We start from the raw sequence: 18,674 nt of genomic DNA on the forward strand, positions 1-18,674 counted from the left end.
GCACAAGAATCTCAACCCTTCCCCAAGCTTCCACACACACATCTGGGCTTCTGTGTCTCTGGGTCGACTCCCACCTACTTACTAACCCAGGGAAGTGAGGAAAAGGGAAAATCGACCTTAATACTGAGCTATAATGTTCCTAATTTAGAACTCTAAATTTTAAGCAAATACAATTTTTTACTTTTTTTCCTTTTGCATACATGTGTGTGCACACATGTTTATGGGTGCACATGCATGTGTACGCATGTGTGTTTGGAAACCAGAGGTCTGTTTTGGGTGTGTCATTCCTTAGGTGCCATCTACCTTGGTTTATTTTTATATTTTTATTATTTTATGTCATTTATTATTGTTGCTGCGTGTGTGTGTGAGCATGTGCACATGCATGTTCGGGCCAGGATGCCTGTGTGGAGGTCAGAGGTAGCCTGTGAGGGTTGGTTTTCTCCTTCCACCATGTGGATCCCAGGGACCAAACTTGGGTCATCAGACTTGGAGGCAAGCACTTTTAGTGGCTGAGACATCTCCCTGGCTCACAACTTACTTTTTGAGACAGGGCCTCTCGCTGGCCTGTAGCCTACCAAACAGGCGAGGCTGACCAGACAGTGAGTCCCAGGACTCCCCCTGTCTCCCTCACCCACCACATCCAGCCTTTCTTATGTGGGTTCTGTGACGTAGGTCCCCAGGCCTGCAGGAAAAGCACTTTACTTACTGAGCCTGTGTCCCCAGGCTCACACTGTTCTTTTTCTGATTGGGATTTTTATTGAGAACTCATAAGAAATATCAAAGACAGATGCCTTTAGTATTTCACTCAGTTTCCTCCAACAGTAACCTTTTGCAAAACCAAAAAATATTATCATAACCAGGACACGAATAGAACTACAATCCACCAAACACACTGATTTCTCCAGTTTCATCCCTAATTTTCTACACGATTCTCGCACAAGGGTAGGTTCAGCATCCACCACAGCGAACACGGGTCCACATCTTGGAAGCCACACCCACTTCTCGCCCCCAGTGCCATCTCCACCTCCCACCCACTAATTTCTTCTCCATTTCCAAAATTCTTCATTTCAAAGAAATGACACAGCACCCACCAGAGATTCCTCTACGTCGCTGTGGCCGTCACCAGTCTAGCTCATTGCAGTATTCTCCACAGTATGGACAACCGCGGTTTGCCTGATCGCGTTCCAGCTAAGGACGTCTCCCACGTTTGCAAGTTAGGGTTATTTCACACAACTTTGATAACCGCATCTCTGTGCAGGCTTTTCGTGCTAAAAATCATTTCTCATTTCCCAGGAACGACTGCAAGCCTGAGCCAGTGCTAACGGTTACATGTCTAGCTCCACAAACAGCTTTCTGGTCCTCCACGGTTCATCACCAGCAGGGGTACACGCGTAAGCCCGGCATTCCACACCACATGAGTACGTGTGGTTTCCCACGTTTCAGCAGACCCTTTCCAGAAAGTGCACAGTACTGATGGAGGAAGGTCATTGGCCAATAAAGAAACTGCTTGGCCCTGTGGGTGGAGTAAACAGAACAAAATGCTGGGAGGAACAGGAAGTGAGCTCAGAGACTCCACAGCTCTCTCGGGAGCAGACGCCTCAGAGAGAGACGCCATGCTCCTGGCTCCTGGGCAGACGCACGCTATGAAGCTCCGACCCAGGATGGACTAGGCTAGAATCTTCCCGGTAAGACCGGTTCTCACAGATTATTAGAGATGGGTTGATCAGGATAACAGAATTAGCCAGTAAGGGCTAGGGCTAAAGGGCCAAGCAGTGCTTGAAAGAATACAGTGTCTGTGTAATTATTTCGGGGCATAAGCTAGCCGGGCAGGCGGCTGGGGTTCTGGGAATGCAGCCCCGCCGCTCCAAATACTACATATGGCGCCCACGTGGACAACTGAATCCACGGAAAGCCTGAAAGGGCTTGGGAAAGAGTAGGGCATGTTTTCTTGATGGTGACAATTTCTCGGATCTACTCTGCTTGCCAGAGGCAAGCAAGCGCCTCATCTAAGAGAGGCTTCCTGACTCAGCTTTAGCTGCAAAGCCTGCAGCTCATTAAGAGGTCCTGCCACGAAACACTTAAAAGGTGTTGACGAAAAGCTGAACACATGCTTTTTGGTTTTCAGCCATAACAGGAAAAAAACTGCGCCATTTAAAAATGCCGGCTTTCTGGGCCGTCCTGCCAGGGCAAACTCTGACTATTTGAGGCAGGAGGGCCGGCTACTGAGAGAGGACTTGAGTGTTGTCTGTTGTAGCTCGCTTGCTGGCTACAGCCAGTACCTCATCCTTGAGGCTGGAAAGCTAAGGAATGGACTGGATCTAGCTGACAAAGCCACGCCTTTAATCCTACCCATATTGCTCAGTAATTTAAAGACTCGTGTGGTCAGAAAAAGAGAGATATATAGTAAAGAGAGATTCAAAGACAAAGAAAATTTCTAAATGGTTTAAAGTGTGTTAAAAATATATGCAGACTAAAAGTTGAAGTTCTTAAAGTAAAAAACAAAAAAAGAAAGAGAGTTGTTGTGTGTGATAGCACACGCCTTTAATCCCAGTGCCTAGAAGGCAGAGACTAACAGATCTCTGTGAGTTCAAGGTGTAGTAGCAAACACCTTTAATCCTGAATGCCTGGGAGGCAGAGACAGGCGGATCTCTGAGAGTTCAAAGACAGCCTAGTCTACAGAGTTACTTCAGGTCAAAGATACAGAGAACCTGTCTCAAAAAGCAAAGAGTTAAAAGTAAAAATAAACAAAATAGAGGTTAAAACAAAGCTGCACAAAGATGGAAAATACACAGAGAATCTTGATACTGTATGCTATTATGCTCTCTTTAAATTATTTAAATGCTGAGGAAGGAGCAACAGATGCTAAAAGATATTTATTTATAAATACTGCTGAACTAATCCAACATAGATATTATGAATTTGGATCTAAGTACATGATGCTTTGGAAAGGAGTTTCTTATTTTGTTTTCACAGAGGATGAGACGCTGTTCATTTCTTCTATTCCGATTTGGTATGATGGACCACGCCCTCCTGAAGGGTTGGTGTGAAGGCCTTCAGAAAATTGCTTCGCTCAACTGCCAACTGAGATAAAACTAGCACACAGGTTATACTATGAAAGACCTAATTAACGACGCCCCCATTCAGCAGGAAGCAGTTTGGAGAGAAAAAACTGCGCCCATGTTCCCAAATATGGTTTATAAACGTCCTTTTACATTTAAAGGGGGATATGATATAGATATGAATAATTTACATTAGTATAGATTTTGCTTTATTGATAGAGATTTAAGGTCAATTTTGTTATATATATAAGTGTTTCTGATTTTGATTAAGGTATTGTGATTGTGTAGTTCATTTAAATATGTACTGTATAATTAAGAAATATAGGTTGTTAATGGATAATCATCGATAATAGTAAAGCTTGTAGTCATGTTAGTTAGATTTTCTAGATATATAGAGATATATTTTAGATAGACATTCTTCATGTCTTTCAAAGATTACAGAATAGGACATTTAATGTTTTAATAACTGAGGACTTTTCATGACAATGAGACACTCTGCTCCTGGCAGCACCAACGTACTTCAAGCGGAAGATGGGCATCGAAGAGGATCCTTATGGAGTTTGATAGCCATTTGGGCAAGAAACTGCTCTTGCCTGGACTATTGCATAAACTGGACACAGAGAACCCGCAGAGAGAGGACTACTGAACTTGCCTAAGGTGAGATGATCTTTCGGGGTTCCTGATTCATGAAAGAGTCTGCGAGACATTCTGCAGGACACAACAGATAGTGACTGAATTGACTTTGAATTTTCCTGCTTTATGGAAATGTCTGCTGGATACCATGGGCCTGAAGGCTGAAGATGGATGCCCCAATGGTACAGAGGAACTTTGGGTGACTGTCCAGGCAGCGAGATGTCTCTGTCATTTCTAGAGTTTTAAAAGTTGATTTTTTTCCTGTTTGCTTAGGTAGTATTGTATCTTTCTGGAGTCTTTGATGGAATTAAGAATAGTTAGTTATAGTTATAGTTTTCCTTAGTTATGATAAAGATTATTGTAACTTTTACTTGATAACTGTTTTTGTTATATGTAATTTTGCTATGTTAAAGTTAAAGCCTTTTTTTTTTGTTTAAACCGAAAAAGGGGAAATGATGGAGGAAGGTCATTGGCCAATAAAGAAACTGCTTGGCCCTGTGGGTGGAGTAAACAGAACAAAATGCTGGGAGGAACAGGAAGTGAGCTCAGAGACTCCACAGCTCTCTCGGGAGCAGACGCCTCAGAGAGAGACGCCATGCTCCTGGCTCCTGGGCAGACGCACGCTATGAAGCTCCGACCCAGGATGGACTAGGCTAGAATCTTCCCGGTAAGACCGGTTCTCACAGATTATTAGAGATGGGTTGATCAGGATAACAGAATTAGCCAGTAAGGGCTAGGGCTAAAGGGCCAAGCAGTGCTTGAAAGAATACAGTGTCTGTGTAATTATTTCGGGGCATAAGCTAGCCGGGCAGGCGGCTGGGGTTCTGGGAATGCAGCCCCGCCGCTCCAAATACTACACAGTACCATCTCGCTGTGCTCTAGCAACGCGGGTAAGAGTCACAGCGATGTGACACTTGGTTAGAAGAGTTGGGAGAACCTACGGGGGCAAACGGTGGCCTCGCCTCTCTCTGGATTCCAAGGCATGAGAAATAAAATGGGAAATTTTCAAAAGTCCAAAATGTTACAAAAAGAAAACCAGGATTTTCTTCACAACAGAGCTGAAGCCAGACTGAGAACGCCATGGCCTTCTGATGGGATGCAGAGCACATCACAGAAAACAGAGACAAGCAGACACCACGCCACGTCTCACTACAACTTCTCAGGATGGAACATGACCAGTTTTCCAGATGGCAGTCTTCCCGGTAAGCTAAAATCCTTTCTTGTTCACACCGCATGAATGTCACGCCAGAATCTAGCCTGGCACCTAGCACAAACAAACACTAAGGGCTAGAGAGATGGCTCAGAGGTTAAGAGCACTGACTGTTCTTCCAGAGGTTCTGAGTTCAATTCCCAGCAACCACATGGTGGCTCACAGCCATCTGTAATGAGATCTGGTGCCCTCTTCTGGCATGCAAGCATACATGGAAGGAATGTTGTATACATAATAAGTAAATCTTAAAAGAAAAAAAAAAGAAAACAAACACTAAATGGCAGAATAAACAGCTGAGTGTGAGGATGGACAGGTGGGTGGGAAGGTAGATACTGACAGGTCAATCAGTGGGTGGGAGGGTGGATGGAAGGGTGGGTGAGTGAATAAATTGGGGTGGGTAGATGGGGTGGGTAGATAGGGTGGGTGGGTGGGTTAAAAATGGTTGGAGAAGGGGTGTGGGGATTGGCAGATGGGTGAGAAAATGGACGAGTGAGTGGACGGGGGTGTGATATGGGCGTCTGGATGGATAAATAGTGTGGGTGGGGGGCTGAGTAAAGGGATAGGTGGGTGGACAGATGGATGAAATGGATAAGGAGGGTGCCTGGATGGATGGTGTCAGGTGAGCTGATGTACGTGTGGACAGGTAGACAGATGGGGGTGGAGAGGTCAGTGCGTGAAGACAGAAGAACGTGATAGAATATAGACGGGCGAATGGGTAAGCTTCTCCAAGTCTTCAGATTTAACTACACTGAAGACAAAACCAGCTTCAAACTGTTGGGCTTTGATCCACTAATGTGAAACCCTCCTGTCCTTCCAGTCTCAGACTCCACCTTACTCCTTAGAAGCCCTCCTGTCCTCCAAGTCTCAGACTCCACCTTACTCCTTAGAAACCCTCCTGTCCTTCCAGTCTCAGACTCCACCTTACTTCTTAGAAACCCTCCTGTCCTTCAGGTCTCAGACTCCACCTTACTCCTTAAAAACCCTCCTGTCCTCCAAGTCTCAGATGCCACCTTACTCCTTAGAAACCCTCCTGTCCTTCCAGTCTCAGACTCCACCTTATTCCTTAGAAACCCTCCTGTCCTTCCAGTCTCAGACGCCACCTTACTCCTTAGAAACCCTCCTGTCCTTCCAGTCTCAGACGCCACCTTACTCCTTAGAAACCCTCCTGTCCTCCAAGTCTCAGATGCCACCTTACTCCTTAGAAACCCTCTTGTCCTTCCAGTCTCAGACTCCACCTTATTCCTTAGAAACCCTCCTGTCCTTCCAGTCTCAGACGCCACCTTACTCCTTAGAAACCCTCCTGTCCTCCAAGTCTCAGATGCCACCTTACTCCTTAGAAACCCTCCTGTCCTTCCAGTCTCAGACGCCACCTTACTCCTTAGAAAGGCTTTCGCCCCCTCCAGTGCAGACAAAGGCATCATTTCAGAGTTCATGATTGGCCACCCCCTCTGCTCACAGCCACCAGTCCACAGCAGCCTAGTGCCAGCCTCAGAGAGGATGCCCCAACAGAGAGTACTGTGTGTCACCCCATCAGCCTGGGTATGACCCTAGCCTGGGACACTCACTAACCACCAGACCCGTGCCCAGGCAATGGCAAAGTCAGAGCTGCTCCCCTTTGTTCTGAAGTCTGTAGTCTTCAAACCTTTACAGGGTCAGAACCCCACCTTAGACAACGCTCCAGGTACCTGTGCTGCAAGCACCCCGTGGTAACCAGATGTGTCTGCCACGAAGAGGGAGAGCCAAAGTTGGATCAGCACTCTCGCTGGCAGTGGATCAGACCACATCTGCCAAGAAACCACTCAGTGAGCACAGTTTGAGAAATAAAGGGAGGTAGTGTGTTACATTTTCATTCAATTGAAGTAAGTATTGGAATAAATAAATATACTGCATAAGAAAGAGTATATACATATATGAAGTCCTCCCAAAGAAGAAAACTTAATCTGCTCCATCTCGGTCCAGACAGCTGCACCCCGCACAGCTCTTCACAGGAGTACAGGACAGTGGGCCCTTATCCCAGGAGCTTCATCTCGTTAGACTGGCATTAGGGAAGGAGCGGAGCAGCCTCCAGGAGAAACATGAGGGCATGAGGCTCTGACTGTGTGTGGCTTTGACGTTCCTCAGGGAGAGGCCACTCACCCCGCAAAGGGCCAGTTCCAGAGGACCAGGTTCCTCAGCCCTGTGCACACCCAGCAGTGAGGACCTGAGTCATGGGGCCACGACTAACCATGCCATTTCTCCAGCCAGACCACAGCAACAAAAGCACGGAGCCCCACAGCCAGCCAGCCTTCTCAGAGCCCCTACAGGGTCATTTTAGTTCTGAGGACAGAGAACACGGCGTCTTAGGTGGTGGGAAGCCACAGAGGCATGAGAGAAAAGAGGCGACTGTGACCCACCCGCTCTGTGTCCAATCACAACAGACCTGCAGCCAGAGCTCAGCCATTACTCAACCTCCTTCATCTCCTCACAGAGCTTGGAGGAAACCCAGACAGGGGCTGACCTGGAGGAAAAGCATTTAATCTCAGCCAAGCAGCTCAAGGGAAAGCTTGATTACTTTATTATTTTACATGACCCGAGGAAGGGAGGAGGAGGGGAAAGGAGGCAGAGAGGAGGGGGAAAGGAGGAGGAGGGTGGAGTGTGCCCCTGGAAGTAGCCTTGCCCTCGTTAGGAGGTGGTGGCATCCTGAATGGAGATGGAGCATTCTTCAGGAGTCAGGGCTGTGACTGAGAACCAACTGATGCCCGCCCCGCCCCACCCCATCCCACCCCCACCCCCCCAAGCACACTTCCCAGGCTTCGAAATGCCCCAGGGGACAGCAAAGTAGACGCAGCTGCAGCCCAAATCTTCCACCCTGAAAAAGCACCAAAAACAACTCTGCCAAGGAAGGCCACGAGGAACACTTGGTCCAGGTGCTGAGAGGCTGGGACTAATGAGGCCAAGGTGGCGGTCCAGACTCACAGAAAGGCCGGTCCGGCAGACAAAGCAGCACTGTTGCCCAGTCGCAAGCAGACCTGCCAGCCAGCTGCCTCGCTGTCCAGTCTTGGCCACACACATTAAGGAGATAACTCAGCCCTCATTCTGCCTCCTCCCCAACATGCAGGAAGACGTGTTCCGCAGAGGTTAAGCTGAGTCTGCCTGCCCAGCCAGACCTGAGAGCACCACACAGGAAGCTGAACAGGGTAGTTCCACTCCCCACGCCCAAACTGCAAAGCCACCTCCTGGGACGCCTCCGACTTTGGAATGGCCAGTATCCCTGGCCTACTCCTTGCCCTCTGCACTTGCTACAAACGGGATAGCCACCACCGTGCCAGGCATGGCTCAGGGACCAGCACTGCTTCATTTCTGGCTTTCCAGTTAGCCGACCACCCCCATGTGAAAGCAATGTAGCTCCCAGTCCTACGCCCAGACCAGCCTGAAACAGAGCAGTTCGGAAATACACGTTGACAGGCCCAGACCCCGCCTCGGTCCTCGAGGGTTGTGGAACCCGCCGGCACCTCCCTTCTTGGCTCCTGTACAAAGGACTGAACCCAGGTCTCCTCACCTTAGGCACAAACACAGCTCTGCCACTGAGCTGCCTCCCAGCCTGCCTCACTTCTCTCTCCAGCACCACATGGAAAACTCCCAGGAACAAAGACCAGAGGCCAAGAGCAGCAGCCACCAGGTCCTAGGCTCTGCCCACCTGCAGACGTGACCTCTAAGAGGCCAAGAACAGCCGCCACCAGGTCCTAGGCTCTGCCCACCTGCAGACGTGACCTCTAAGAGGCCAAGAGCAGCCGCCACCAGGTCCTAGGCTCTGCCCACCTGCAGATGTGACCTCTAAGAGGCCAAGAACAGCCGCCACCAGGTCCTAGGCTCTGCCCACCTGCAGACGTGACCTCTAAGAGACCAAGAGCAGCCGCCACCAGGTCCTAGACTCTGCCCACCTGCAGATGTGACCTCTAAGAGGCCAAGAACAGCCGCCACCAGGTCCTAGGCTCTGCCCACCTGCAGACGTGACCTCTAAGAGGCGAAGAGCAGCTGCACCAGGTCCTAGGGTCTGCCCACCTGCAGACGTGACCTCTAAGAGGCCAAGAGCAGCTGCACCAGGTCCTAGACTCTGCCCACCTGCAGACGTGACCTCTAAGAGGCCAAGAGCAGCCGCCACCAGCCTCTGCCCACCTGCAGACGTGACCTCTAAGAGGCCAAGAGCAGCCGCCACCAGCCTCTGCCCACCTGCAGACGTGACCTCTAAGAGGCCAAGAGCAGCCGCCACCAGCCTCTGCCCACCTGCAGACATGACCTCTAAGAAGCCAAGAGCAGCCGTACCAGGTCCTAGGCTCTGCCCACCTGCAGACGTGACCTCTAAGAGGCCAAGAGCAGCCGCCACCAGCCTCTGCCCACCTGCAGACATGACCTGGGAAAGTACCGCTTTGCCATCACTGCCCAGAAGCCAGTGCCATCTCCGCTGCAGACCTGAGGACACAGACTCAGAGGCAGGGAGTGACCAGTGACAGACTTGATGATCACACACACTGTGAACGACTCCGGTCTTGGCTAGAACGGTAGTAATATCAAAAATAAAACACACACATTTTCCTGTTGTTGCTCCCTCTAGAACACGAATCACAGCTATCCTGCTTCTGTGTTGTACTAGGAATTATAAGAAAGATGTTGAGAGCATGTGTGCTGGTTATCGGCGAATGCCGTGCCATGTGGGGCCTTGGGGCCCAGAGAGAACACTCCACGCACGCAGGCGTCTGATACCACACCTGACCTCCCGGTCTCACATCATGGAGAGAGAGAACTGACCACAGAAAGCTGTCCTCTGACCCCCACCTGTGCCATGGCACACCCACGAACACACAGAGCCACACTGCCTCAGAAGGGAAGCCTGAACTAAGAGCATCAAGGAAACTGAACCCCACGCTGATGGACCCCAGCGGCCGTCTCATTTCACACCGCACCCAGAATGCATCTGTTAGGGTCCACACTCCCAAGTCTCCTGTGCATGGAATCATATCTGACAGATTTCTCTACAGCTGGGCTTGCTAGTTCACCACCACAAGCCAGGGACGCCACCACCCACAATAGCTGGGCCTTCCACCACTGATCACTAATTAAGAAAATACCTTACAGCCGAATCTTATAGAGGCATTTTCTCAGCTGAGGCTCCCTCCTCTCAGATGTCTCTAGTTTGTGTTATAGGAGGCTGCTTGTTTGTTCCCGGGTTCCCAGAAACAAAATAATCATACAGAAACTATAATATTTAAATCACTGTTTGGCCAATCACTTAAGCATATTGCTAGCTATCTCTTATATCTTTGGTTAACCCATTTTTATTATTTTATATTTTACCATGAGGCTTGTGACCTACCAGCAAGGTTCCAACTGGCAGCTCATGCCTTTTCCCTCTGGCGGCTCCATGGCGTCTCTCTGACTCCGCCTGCTCTCTGTATATATCTTTCCCAGCCTGGCTATATTCTGTTAAGCCATTGGCTGAAAGCAGCTTCTTTATATTCATCAACCAATAAAAGCAACACATATACAGAAGGATTTCCCACACCAAGTTTGTGGTGGCATTTCATTTTTATTTTAATAAATAAAGCTTGCCTGAAGTTCAGAAAGTAAAACAGCCACACTGTCCACACTTACAGACCAGGCCACAATAACAAACACCTTTAATCCCAGGAACCACACTAGTTTGCCATAGAAATCGGGCAGTGCATGCCTTTAAGCCCAGTGGTGCATGCCTTTAATCCCAGCCCTAGAGAGGTTTATAAAATGGGAGGAGACAGCTCTCAGACACAGTCTCATTCTGAGATTCCTGGAGGCGGGGTTGCCATTTTGGACAGTGGCTGGCTGCTTTGCTTTCCAGATCCTCAGGTTGAACCCCAATTTCTCTCTGAGTTTTTATTAATCATGTTTCACTAGTTTGTGTCAAGTTGATATAAAACTAGACACTACAATTGTGATCCACCAGGACCCAGGACCTCTGCCAACGCAGCCAGTAATCTTAACTGCTGAGCCATTTCTCCAGGCCCATCTGTCTCCGCTTCTAAACAATAATTCCTGAACTGTGAGGCCACACATAATCTCCCAAGTAAGCAAGTCTGCATGAGACCATTCCATCAGGGATGAGCTTAGTGAGCGCCAGCTGAGGTTAGCTCAGGTTGAAAGTGGTTTTTAGGAAACAGTCTGGAGGAAATCACAGTAGGGTGAATGAGAAGACACCTTCGGCTAATGCTGTTCCCAGGCTTCCTCGGTGCTACCCCGTCTCCTGATTCAAAGCCTGGGCCTCGTCACCAAACCCAAAGGAGAAAGAGGCTTAAAAGCAAATGACACACGAACTCGTACCTTCTTTGCGAGCAGCATGGCCAACTGAGACACAGCTGCATGGCCAAGGAAGAGCCACACCAGGCTCTGCTTCCCCCACTCCAGCCAGAAATTCCACTCGAAGTCAGTTGGGTCCTAGGAGGGAAGATCAAAAGGTGGCATTACCAGAGGGGCTGTGCCGTGTGTGACCTGGAGAGAAGGCATCACCAGAGGGACTGTACCGTGTGTGACCTGGAGAGAAGGCATCACCAGAGGGACTGTACCGTGTGTGACCTGGAGAGAAGACATCACCAGAGCGACTGTACCATGTGTGTGACCTGGAGAGAAGGCATTGCCAGAGGGACTGTACCGTGTGTGTGACCTGGAGAGAAGGCATTGCCGAGCAACTGTACTGTGTGTGTGACCTGGAGAGAAGGCATTGCCAGAGGGGCTGTACCATGTGTGTGACCTGGAGAGAAGGCATTGCCAGAGGGGCTGTACTGTGTGTGTGACCTGGAGAGAAGGCATTGCCAGAGCGACTGTACCGTGTGTGTGACCTGGAGAGAAGGCATTGCCAGAGGGGCTGTACCGTGTGTGTGACCTGGAGAGAAGGCATTGCCAGAGGGGCTGTACCGTGTGTGTGACCTGGAGAGAAGGCATTGCCAGAGGGGCTGTACCGTGTGTGTGACCTGGAGAGAAGGCATCACCAGAGGGGCTGTACCGTGTGTGTGACCTGGAGAGAAGGCATCACCAGAGCGACTGTACTGTGTGTGTGACCTGGAGAGAAGGCATCACCAGAGCGACTGTACCGTGTGTGTGACCTGGAGAGAAGGCATCGCCAGAGGGGCTGTACCGTGTGTGTGACCTGGAGAGAAGGCATTGCCAGAGGGGCTGTACCGTGTGTGTGACCTGGAGTCAGGTCACTGGGAGTCTAGATTCTCTCAGACAGCATTACCCTCCCACCTTGAACTGTCCCCTCCAGCCTGGTCTCCCCACAATTATGCAGGTGTACCTTTCCTTCTGACTCAGAGTCTTCATGGACACTGGTCCTCCAGGGCGGACTCTGTAAAAGGTGAACAGACTACTAGGGTTCAACTCCTGTATCCAAGATCACATGACAATGACGGGTGCGTTCCCATGCTGCGGAAGTTCCCTTTCTCTTGCTGTAATAAAGCACCATGATTGAGGAAACTCGTAGATGACAGAGTTTATGTGGGGCCTACAGCTTCAGAGGTCAGTGTCCACGACCATGAAGTGACAGAGAGCAACAGCAGGCAGACAGGCATGGCGCTGGAGCAGCAGCTGAGAGCTCACATCTGGATCCACAAGCACAGGGGAGAGAGCGCTAATGGTGAGGGCTTTTGAAACCTCAAAGTCAGTGCCCAATGACACACTTCCTCCAACAAGACCACACTTCCTAATCCTCCCCAAACAGTTCCACAAACTCATGAGGGCCATTTTCATTAATTCCCTACGGATGCCAAGATACGTTCTCACTAATAAGAAAGATGTAATTCGACATTTAGCACATTGGCATAGGGTCAGCTGTACTAACTCTTACTGTACTTACAGTCAGCATGATATCTGGATAAAGAAATGAACTAACTTCACACCAACTTGCAATAAAAGAATAACTATAGTATGTATCCACCCCGTCTCTTGAAGCAGCTCCTGTAAGCAGAACACTCGGGTACCCGGTTCCTGCTCTGGGAGGGCATCCGCAGGGCAGGTGAAAGGACATGAGGAAATTTAGCCTGAGGAGCTCCAGTGATGGCCACAACAGCGAAGCTGAGCACAGAGAGACTGGCTGCCCACAACACGCAACAACTCATCACCACACGATGGCCAAAACTTCTCACCCAGCTTATGTGGGTGGGAAAGGGGCCTTCTCAGGCCTGCTAAGGTGAACGGCCTCCTTATCTCTCCAGGAGGAGTCAGCACCCCACTTGAGGGAAATAAAAGGGGAAAGTTTTTAAATCTCACTCGAAATGTAAAAAGCAATCTCATGCCTGTTATTAAAATAAAACATTTGTGTGCTGGTCAGGGTTTTGTCAACTTGACAAAGCTAGAGTCATTGGAGAGGAGGGAGCCTCTGTTGAGAGAAAGCCTCCATAAGATCAGGTTATAGGCAGGCCAGCAGGGCATTTTCTTAATCAGTGATTAATGTGGGAGGATGCCACCCCTGGGCTGGTGATCCTGGGTTCTCTAAGAAAGCAGGCTGAGCAAGCCAAGATGAGCAAGCCAGAAAACAGCACTCCTCCATGGCCTCTGCATCAGTTCCTGCCTCCATGTTCCTGTCCTGACTTCCCTCAGTGGTGGAGTGTAAGCTGAAATAAACCCTTTCCTCCCCAAATTGCTTCCAGTCGATATTTCATCACAGCAATGGAAATCTAACTGTGAGAGTTGCTTCCCAGGACTGAGTTCCCAGATAAGACCACACACACATCAAAAGTTCAGACTTGTGTTAGCACACCACATTCTGACATGTCACTTGTGGAGATAGTCAATCCTCAGTGTCAACTTGACTGGACTCAGGATCACCTGGGAGCCACACCTCTGCCTCTGCCTGTGAGGCTTCTCCCATAAAGACTGAACCACCCTGAAAATGAACGGGACCATTCCACTTGGCTGGGTTCCCAGGCTGAACTGAAGTGAGAACTGGAAGAGAATGAGCTGAGCACCTTTCATCTCCCTCCTTCCTACCACAAACGTCATGTGACCTGCCAGCTCACATGCATGCCTGTCACCATGATGAACTGGGCCCTCAAATGTACGAAATAATCTTCCTTCCTTAAGAAGCCTTTCTTTAGTCCGAGCAACAAGAAAAGTGACCGATCTGCGAGTCCCACGCGCCTCCTATCCTGAGTTAACTACCAGGCTTCACTCTGTCCTGTTTACTAAAGAACCACACTCGGGGCCAGCGAGACTGTGGTGGATAAAAGAGCTCACTGCACAAGCATGATAACCTGAGTTAGATCCCAGAATCCATGTGACAAGTCAGATGTGGTGATAAGCATTTGCAATCCCAGCACTTCCAGGGCAGGGGCCAGATAGACAGGACATGCTCCAAGATAACATCCTCTACCTATGACAGGGAGCTGCACACATGGTCACGTGGACAAGACCCACACAATGGCAACACCAGCTGAGATCCTTCACAAGGCTCCACCCACACATGAAGAGCTCCAGGCAAGCAACGGCTGCTAAGGGAGGTAGAATCATCTTCTCCGGAATAGGTTAGCCAATCCCAAGTGGTCAGCCCTAAGCACATACAAATGCAAGCAACACTAGATGAACTTAGCAGGTTGTAGTCACACACACATACACACCATTAAAGAAGAGGTCAGGATGCTGACAGGAAGTGGGTGGGGCAGGAAAGGAGTTGGAGGGAGAGAAGAATGGAGAGGGGATGTAAACAGTGTAAACACGGTACTCATGTATGAAATTCTCAAAAGCTAAAATGAAAAATTTGTAAGTATGAAAAAAATTATGGCCCCAGCCTCTCTGACAAATCACAACTTTTCCAAATTTCAGCCTCGGGGAGAAATCTATGCAACACAAGGTAAGGCAAGGAGGTATTAGCGATAAGGAGGTTAGTTAGGCTTTCTGCCCTAAGTTTAGGGGTTCTATGTCATTAACTTTAAGAGCTCTCAAGTGTTGGGATTTCTTTTCTTTATTTCTTGTAAATAAATACTTTCTGAATTGGGCATCATGGCCAATGCCCACAGTGATAGCACTTGAGAAGCAAAAGTTAATATCCAAGAGTTCAAAGGTCATCCTCCTTGACATGCTGAGTTCCAGGCAAGCCTGGGCTATAGGACCCCTGTCTCAGAAAGACAACTACACGGCTGGAGAGATGACCCAGTGAATAAAGATTCTTGGGCAGCCTGGCTCTCTGAATGAATCCCCAGAGGCCTGTATGCCAGAAGGAGAGAATCAGCTCCCGCAAGGTGTTCTCTGACCTCTGTGCATCGAGTGTATGTGCACACACACACGCATGCATGCATGCAAATAAATAAATAAATGTAAATTGTTTTTGAAAGAAGTCATGGCAGTGACCATGTGGTTTTTGTTAATGGATATTTTACCAGCACAGGGTTCCAGCTCGCCTGCTGTGTACTGTTCCATCATCATTCCAGACCCCCATAGCACAATTCCATGCCTTAGGTTAGAAGGTGGGAAACTACATTTCCCAGAATGCCTTGCTGCCCACCTGTCCATCACCTATCTGTCTTCTGATGACTCTTCTATGACTCTGGACGTGGAAGAATATACTGATGGCTGTGAGACTCTTCTGGGGGAGGAATGCCACTGGCCCTTTACTGAATACTCCAGGGTCCATCAGCTGACGTGTGCAGCTTCCCACCTGGTCGCCTCTTGTTAGTGAGCTCACAGCACTGCCTCCCAAGCCAGAAGCTGGCAGAAGGATCAAACTCACCTCGACTGAAGGAAGAGTCCCACAGGAAGTCTGCACAGAAGAGGTGTGCTCTCTGAGTGGACATGGGCTCACCCCTCATCAAGAAGTTACTGGAAAACATTTCTTTCAACAATTGCTTTACTATTTCTAAAATGATTCAAACTAAATCATTTTATTGCTCACAGTTTCCAGGATGAACAGTCTCTCCCTCCTGAAAGACAAGATGCCCTCACTAACAAAACTGAACCTTCTTTTCTGTGACACTCAGTCCCTGCTGGGCCATCTGTGCCACCCACACGGGCGAAGAGGAGGCTGGCAAGGAGGGGCGGTACCAAGAGAGTCAGCGCAAGCAGCACCATGCCCAACACCCCCACCACCTCAGCCTGGCCTCGTGGTTCCGGGATGACAGGGAAGGAAGAGGGGAGTCCTCACAAGAGGGAACCACTGACTCTGCTGGTAAAGGCCTTGCTGTGCAGACATGACGACCCCAGAACCCACATGAAACAGCAATAACAAAAAAATCAGGTGTGCTGGCTTAGGTGTGACCCCAACATTGGGGAGGTCGAGACAGGAGAATCCCTGGGGCTCACTAGCTAAGTAACCTGTATCAAAACACAAGGTGGCCTGTGACGGAGTAAGAGCCTCAAGCTTGACCTCTGGCCTCTGTGGTCATGAGTCTACAGGTGCACACAAGCAAATCCACAAAAGAAGCAATTACATCTGAAGGACCTAACTGATGTAAATAACCTCCTTTAGTGTCTTCACCCCAACGCCCTCTAGCAACAGATCTCACCCACCAAGCTCCCACACTCTGGTTATACTGGCCTCACACACACTTGGTCTAATACGGATAGATTTGCTCCATAGTTTTCCCTTAATTCCTTACCTAACAGAAAGGAGGTCTGTATCAGTTTCCGCAGCAGAATCTCTAAGGCTGTGTGCCTTATAAAGAAAGGAGGTTTACTTAGCTTCTAGCTTGGAGGCTCAAGGTCCTGGTACCCGCTATCATAAGAACCTCATGGGAGATGACAGGAGCATGTGTGACTAAGGAGATCACAGGACACAGCAAGATGCCAGACCAAGTTGCTCCCTTCTGAGGACCTTCCTGTCCTACTGTCTCTGCTGCTGTGATGAGCACCATGACCAAAATCAAACAGGGGAGTACTGTATGAGTGAGGCCGCTTGTTTGTTCCTGGCTGCTCAGCCCCAAAATAATCCCACAGAAACCATATTATTTGCAATACTATTTGGCCAATAGCTTAAGCGTATTTCTGGCTAATCCATATCTTAAATTAACCCATTTCCATTAATCTGTGTATCGCCACGAGGCTGTGGCTTACCGGGTAAAGTTCCAGCGTCTATCTGTGTCTGGTAGGGCTACAAGGCTTCTCTCTGACTCTGCCTTCTTTCTCCCAGCATTCACTTTAGTCCTATGTCTCCCCCCACACACACCCTTCCTAGCTCTATTCTGCCCTATCAGGCCAAGCCAGTTTCTTATTGACCATAACCAATGGTATTCACAGCATACAGAGGGAGGAAAGGGCTCATTTCATCTTTTGGGTTATAGTCTGTCATCGAGAGAAACCACAGTAGAAGTTCAAGGCAGGAGCTTGCAATAGAGGCCATGGAGGAATGCACTGGCTTGTGTTCAGGCTCACAGTTAGCTAGGTTTCTTACGTAGCTCAGGCCCACCGGCCTAGGGATGGCACCATCCACAGTGGGAGGGCCTTCCTACACAATTGTCAATCAAGGATCTGACCCTCAGATCTAGACAATTCCCCAACTGAGACACCCTCATAAATATAACTCTGAATAGTGTCAAATTGACTCCCAAAAAGCCCCATCCTTTTCTTCCTTTGTTTTGGTTTTCAGAACCTCTCTGTGTAACAGCCCTAGCTGTCCCTTTTTTTTTTCTTTTTAAAATGTGTTTAGCATTCATATATCTGTATGCCTGAGGTGGCCAGCAGAGGGTGCTGGATACCCTGTAACTGGAGCATCAAATGATTGTCAACCACCAGCTGAGTTCTGGGAATCAACCCTCAGTCCTCAGCAAGAGCAGTCAACCTCTTACCTGTCAAGCCTTCTCTCCAGGCCTGAAGCGACTCTTGTAAACCTCCTGCCTGCTTCACTGACACACTAAGAACCAAGTTCTCAACATCCTGCCATAACCAGACCATAGCAGAATCTATGTCTAAAAGGAAATGCTAAATTCCAGCATGAGCTCAGGAACACACACACACACACACACACACATGCACGTACACATACACTCATGCGTGTGTACAGCATGCATGCCCACGTGAGCACACACGTGTGGGCATGTACACATGCACACACTCACTCTTCTTCGCACTGACCATGTTTTCTACAAAGCATTTGGAGAGAAGAATTGTAAGTCACGGATGAGACTGATATAATCGGGAATAGTGACCCAAAATATGTAAATTAAGACAGCTGTAGTGGTGATGCTTATGATCTCAGTATCGAGGACAGCAGTTCTCAACCTGTGGGTCACGACCCCTGGGGGGGTCGCATATCTGATATTTACATTACGACTCATAACAGTAGCAAAATTACAGTTATGAAGCAGCAATGAAAATAATTTTATGGTTGGGGGTCCCCACAACTTGAGGAACTGTATTAGAGGGTCACAGCATTAGGAAGGTTGAGAACCACTGGTCTAGGGGATGCAGGCAAGAGGATCCGAAGCTCAAGGAGTTGTTCAGCTACATGGCGGACTTGAGGCCAGCCTGGGCTACATGAGATCCTGTCTCAAAGAAAAAAAAAGAAAGAAAAGAAAAAGAAAAAAGAAACACATAGTACCACAACAGAACTATAGACCGTATTACAGACACCCAAGCCTCTTCTACAAAATGCACTGTCGATTTCCACAAGTCATAATACCCACTATCCAGAATATCAGAAGATGGAGAAAAGAAATATCTCCAGTCCTTTGGGGACCACAGCCTTTCACTCGGGCCCTTACATTCAGAGAATTTGGTTTCTGCTCAGAAAGTCCTCTGACCTTCACAAAGTGAGTTTGAAGCCCACAGGGTGGCACATGCCT

The 18,674-nt window shown here is 48.8% G+C and overlaps 1 protein-coding gene across 1 annotated transcript in view; it reads right to left on the reverse strand.

The window, feature by feature from the left end:
* The window catches only part of Hhat (hedgehog acyltransferase), a 245,673-nt gene that overhangs the window by 199,326 nt on the left and 27,673 nt on the right, over positions 1-18,674 (reverse strand). Inside the window, exon 4 of the mRNA XM_041635455.1 lies at positions 11,233-11,346. Coding sequence (XP_041491389.1) covers positions 11,233-11,346 — 114 coding nt within the window. The remainder of the gene's footprint in view (positions 1-11,232; positions 11,347-18,674) is intronic.

The sequence above is a fragment of the Microtus oregoni genome, unplaced genomic scaffold, assembly GCF_018167655.1.
Source record: "Microtus oregoni isolate MIOR12 unplaced genomic scaffold, Mior012 000047F_ref0000412, whole genome shotgun sequence".
Lineage (NCBI taxonomy): Eukaryota > Metazoa > Chordata > Mammalia > Rodentia > Cricetidae > Microtus > Microtus oregoni.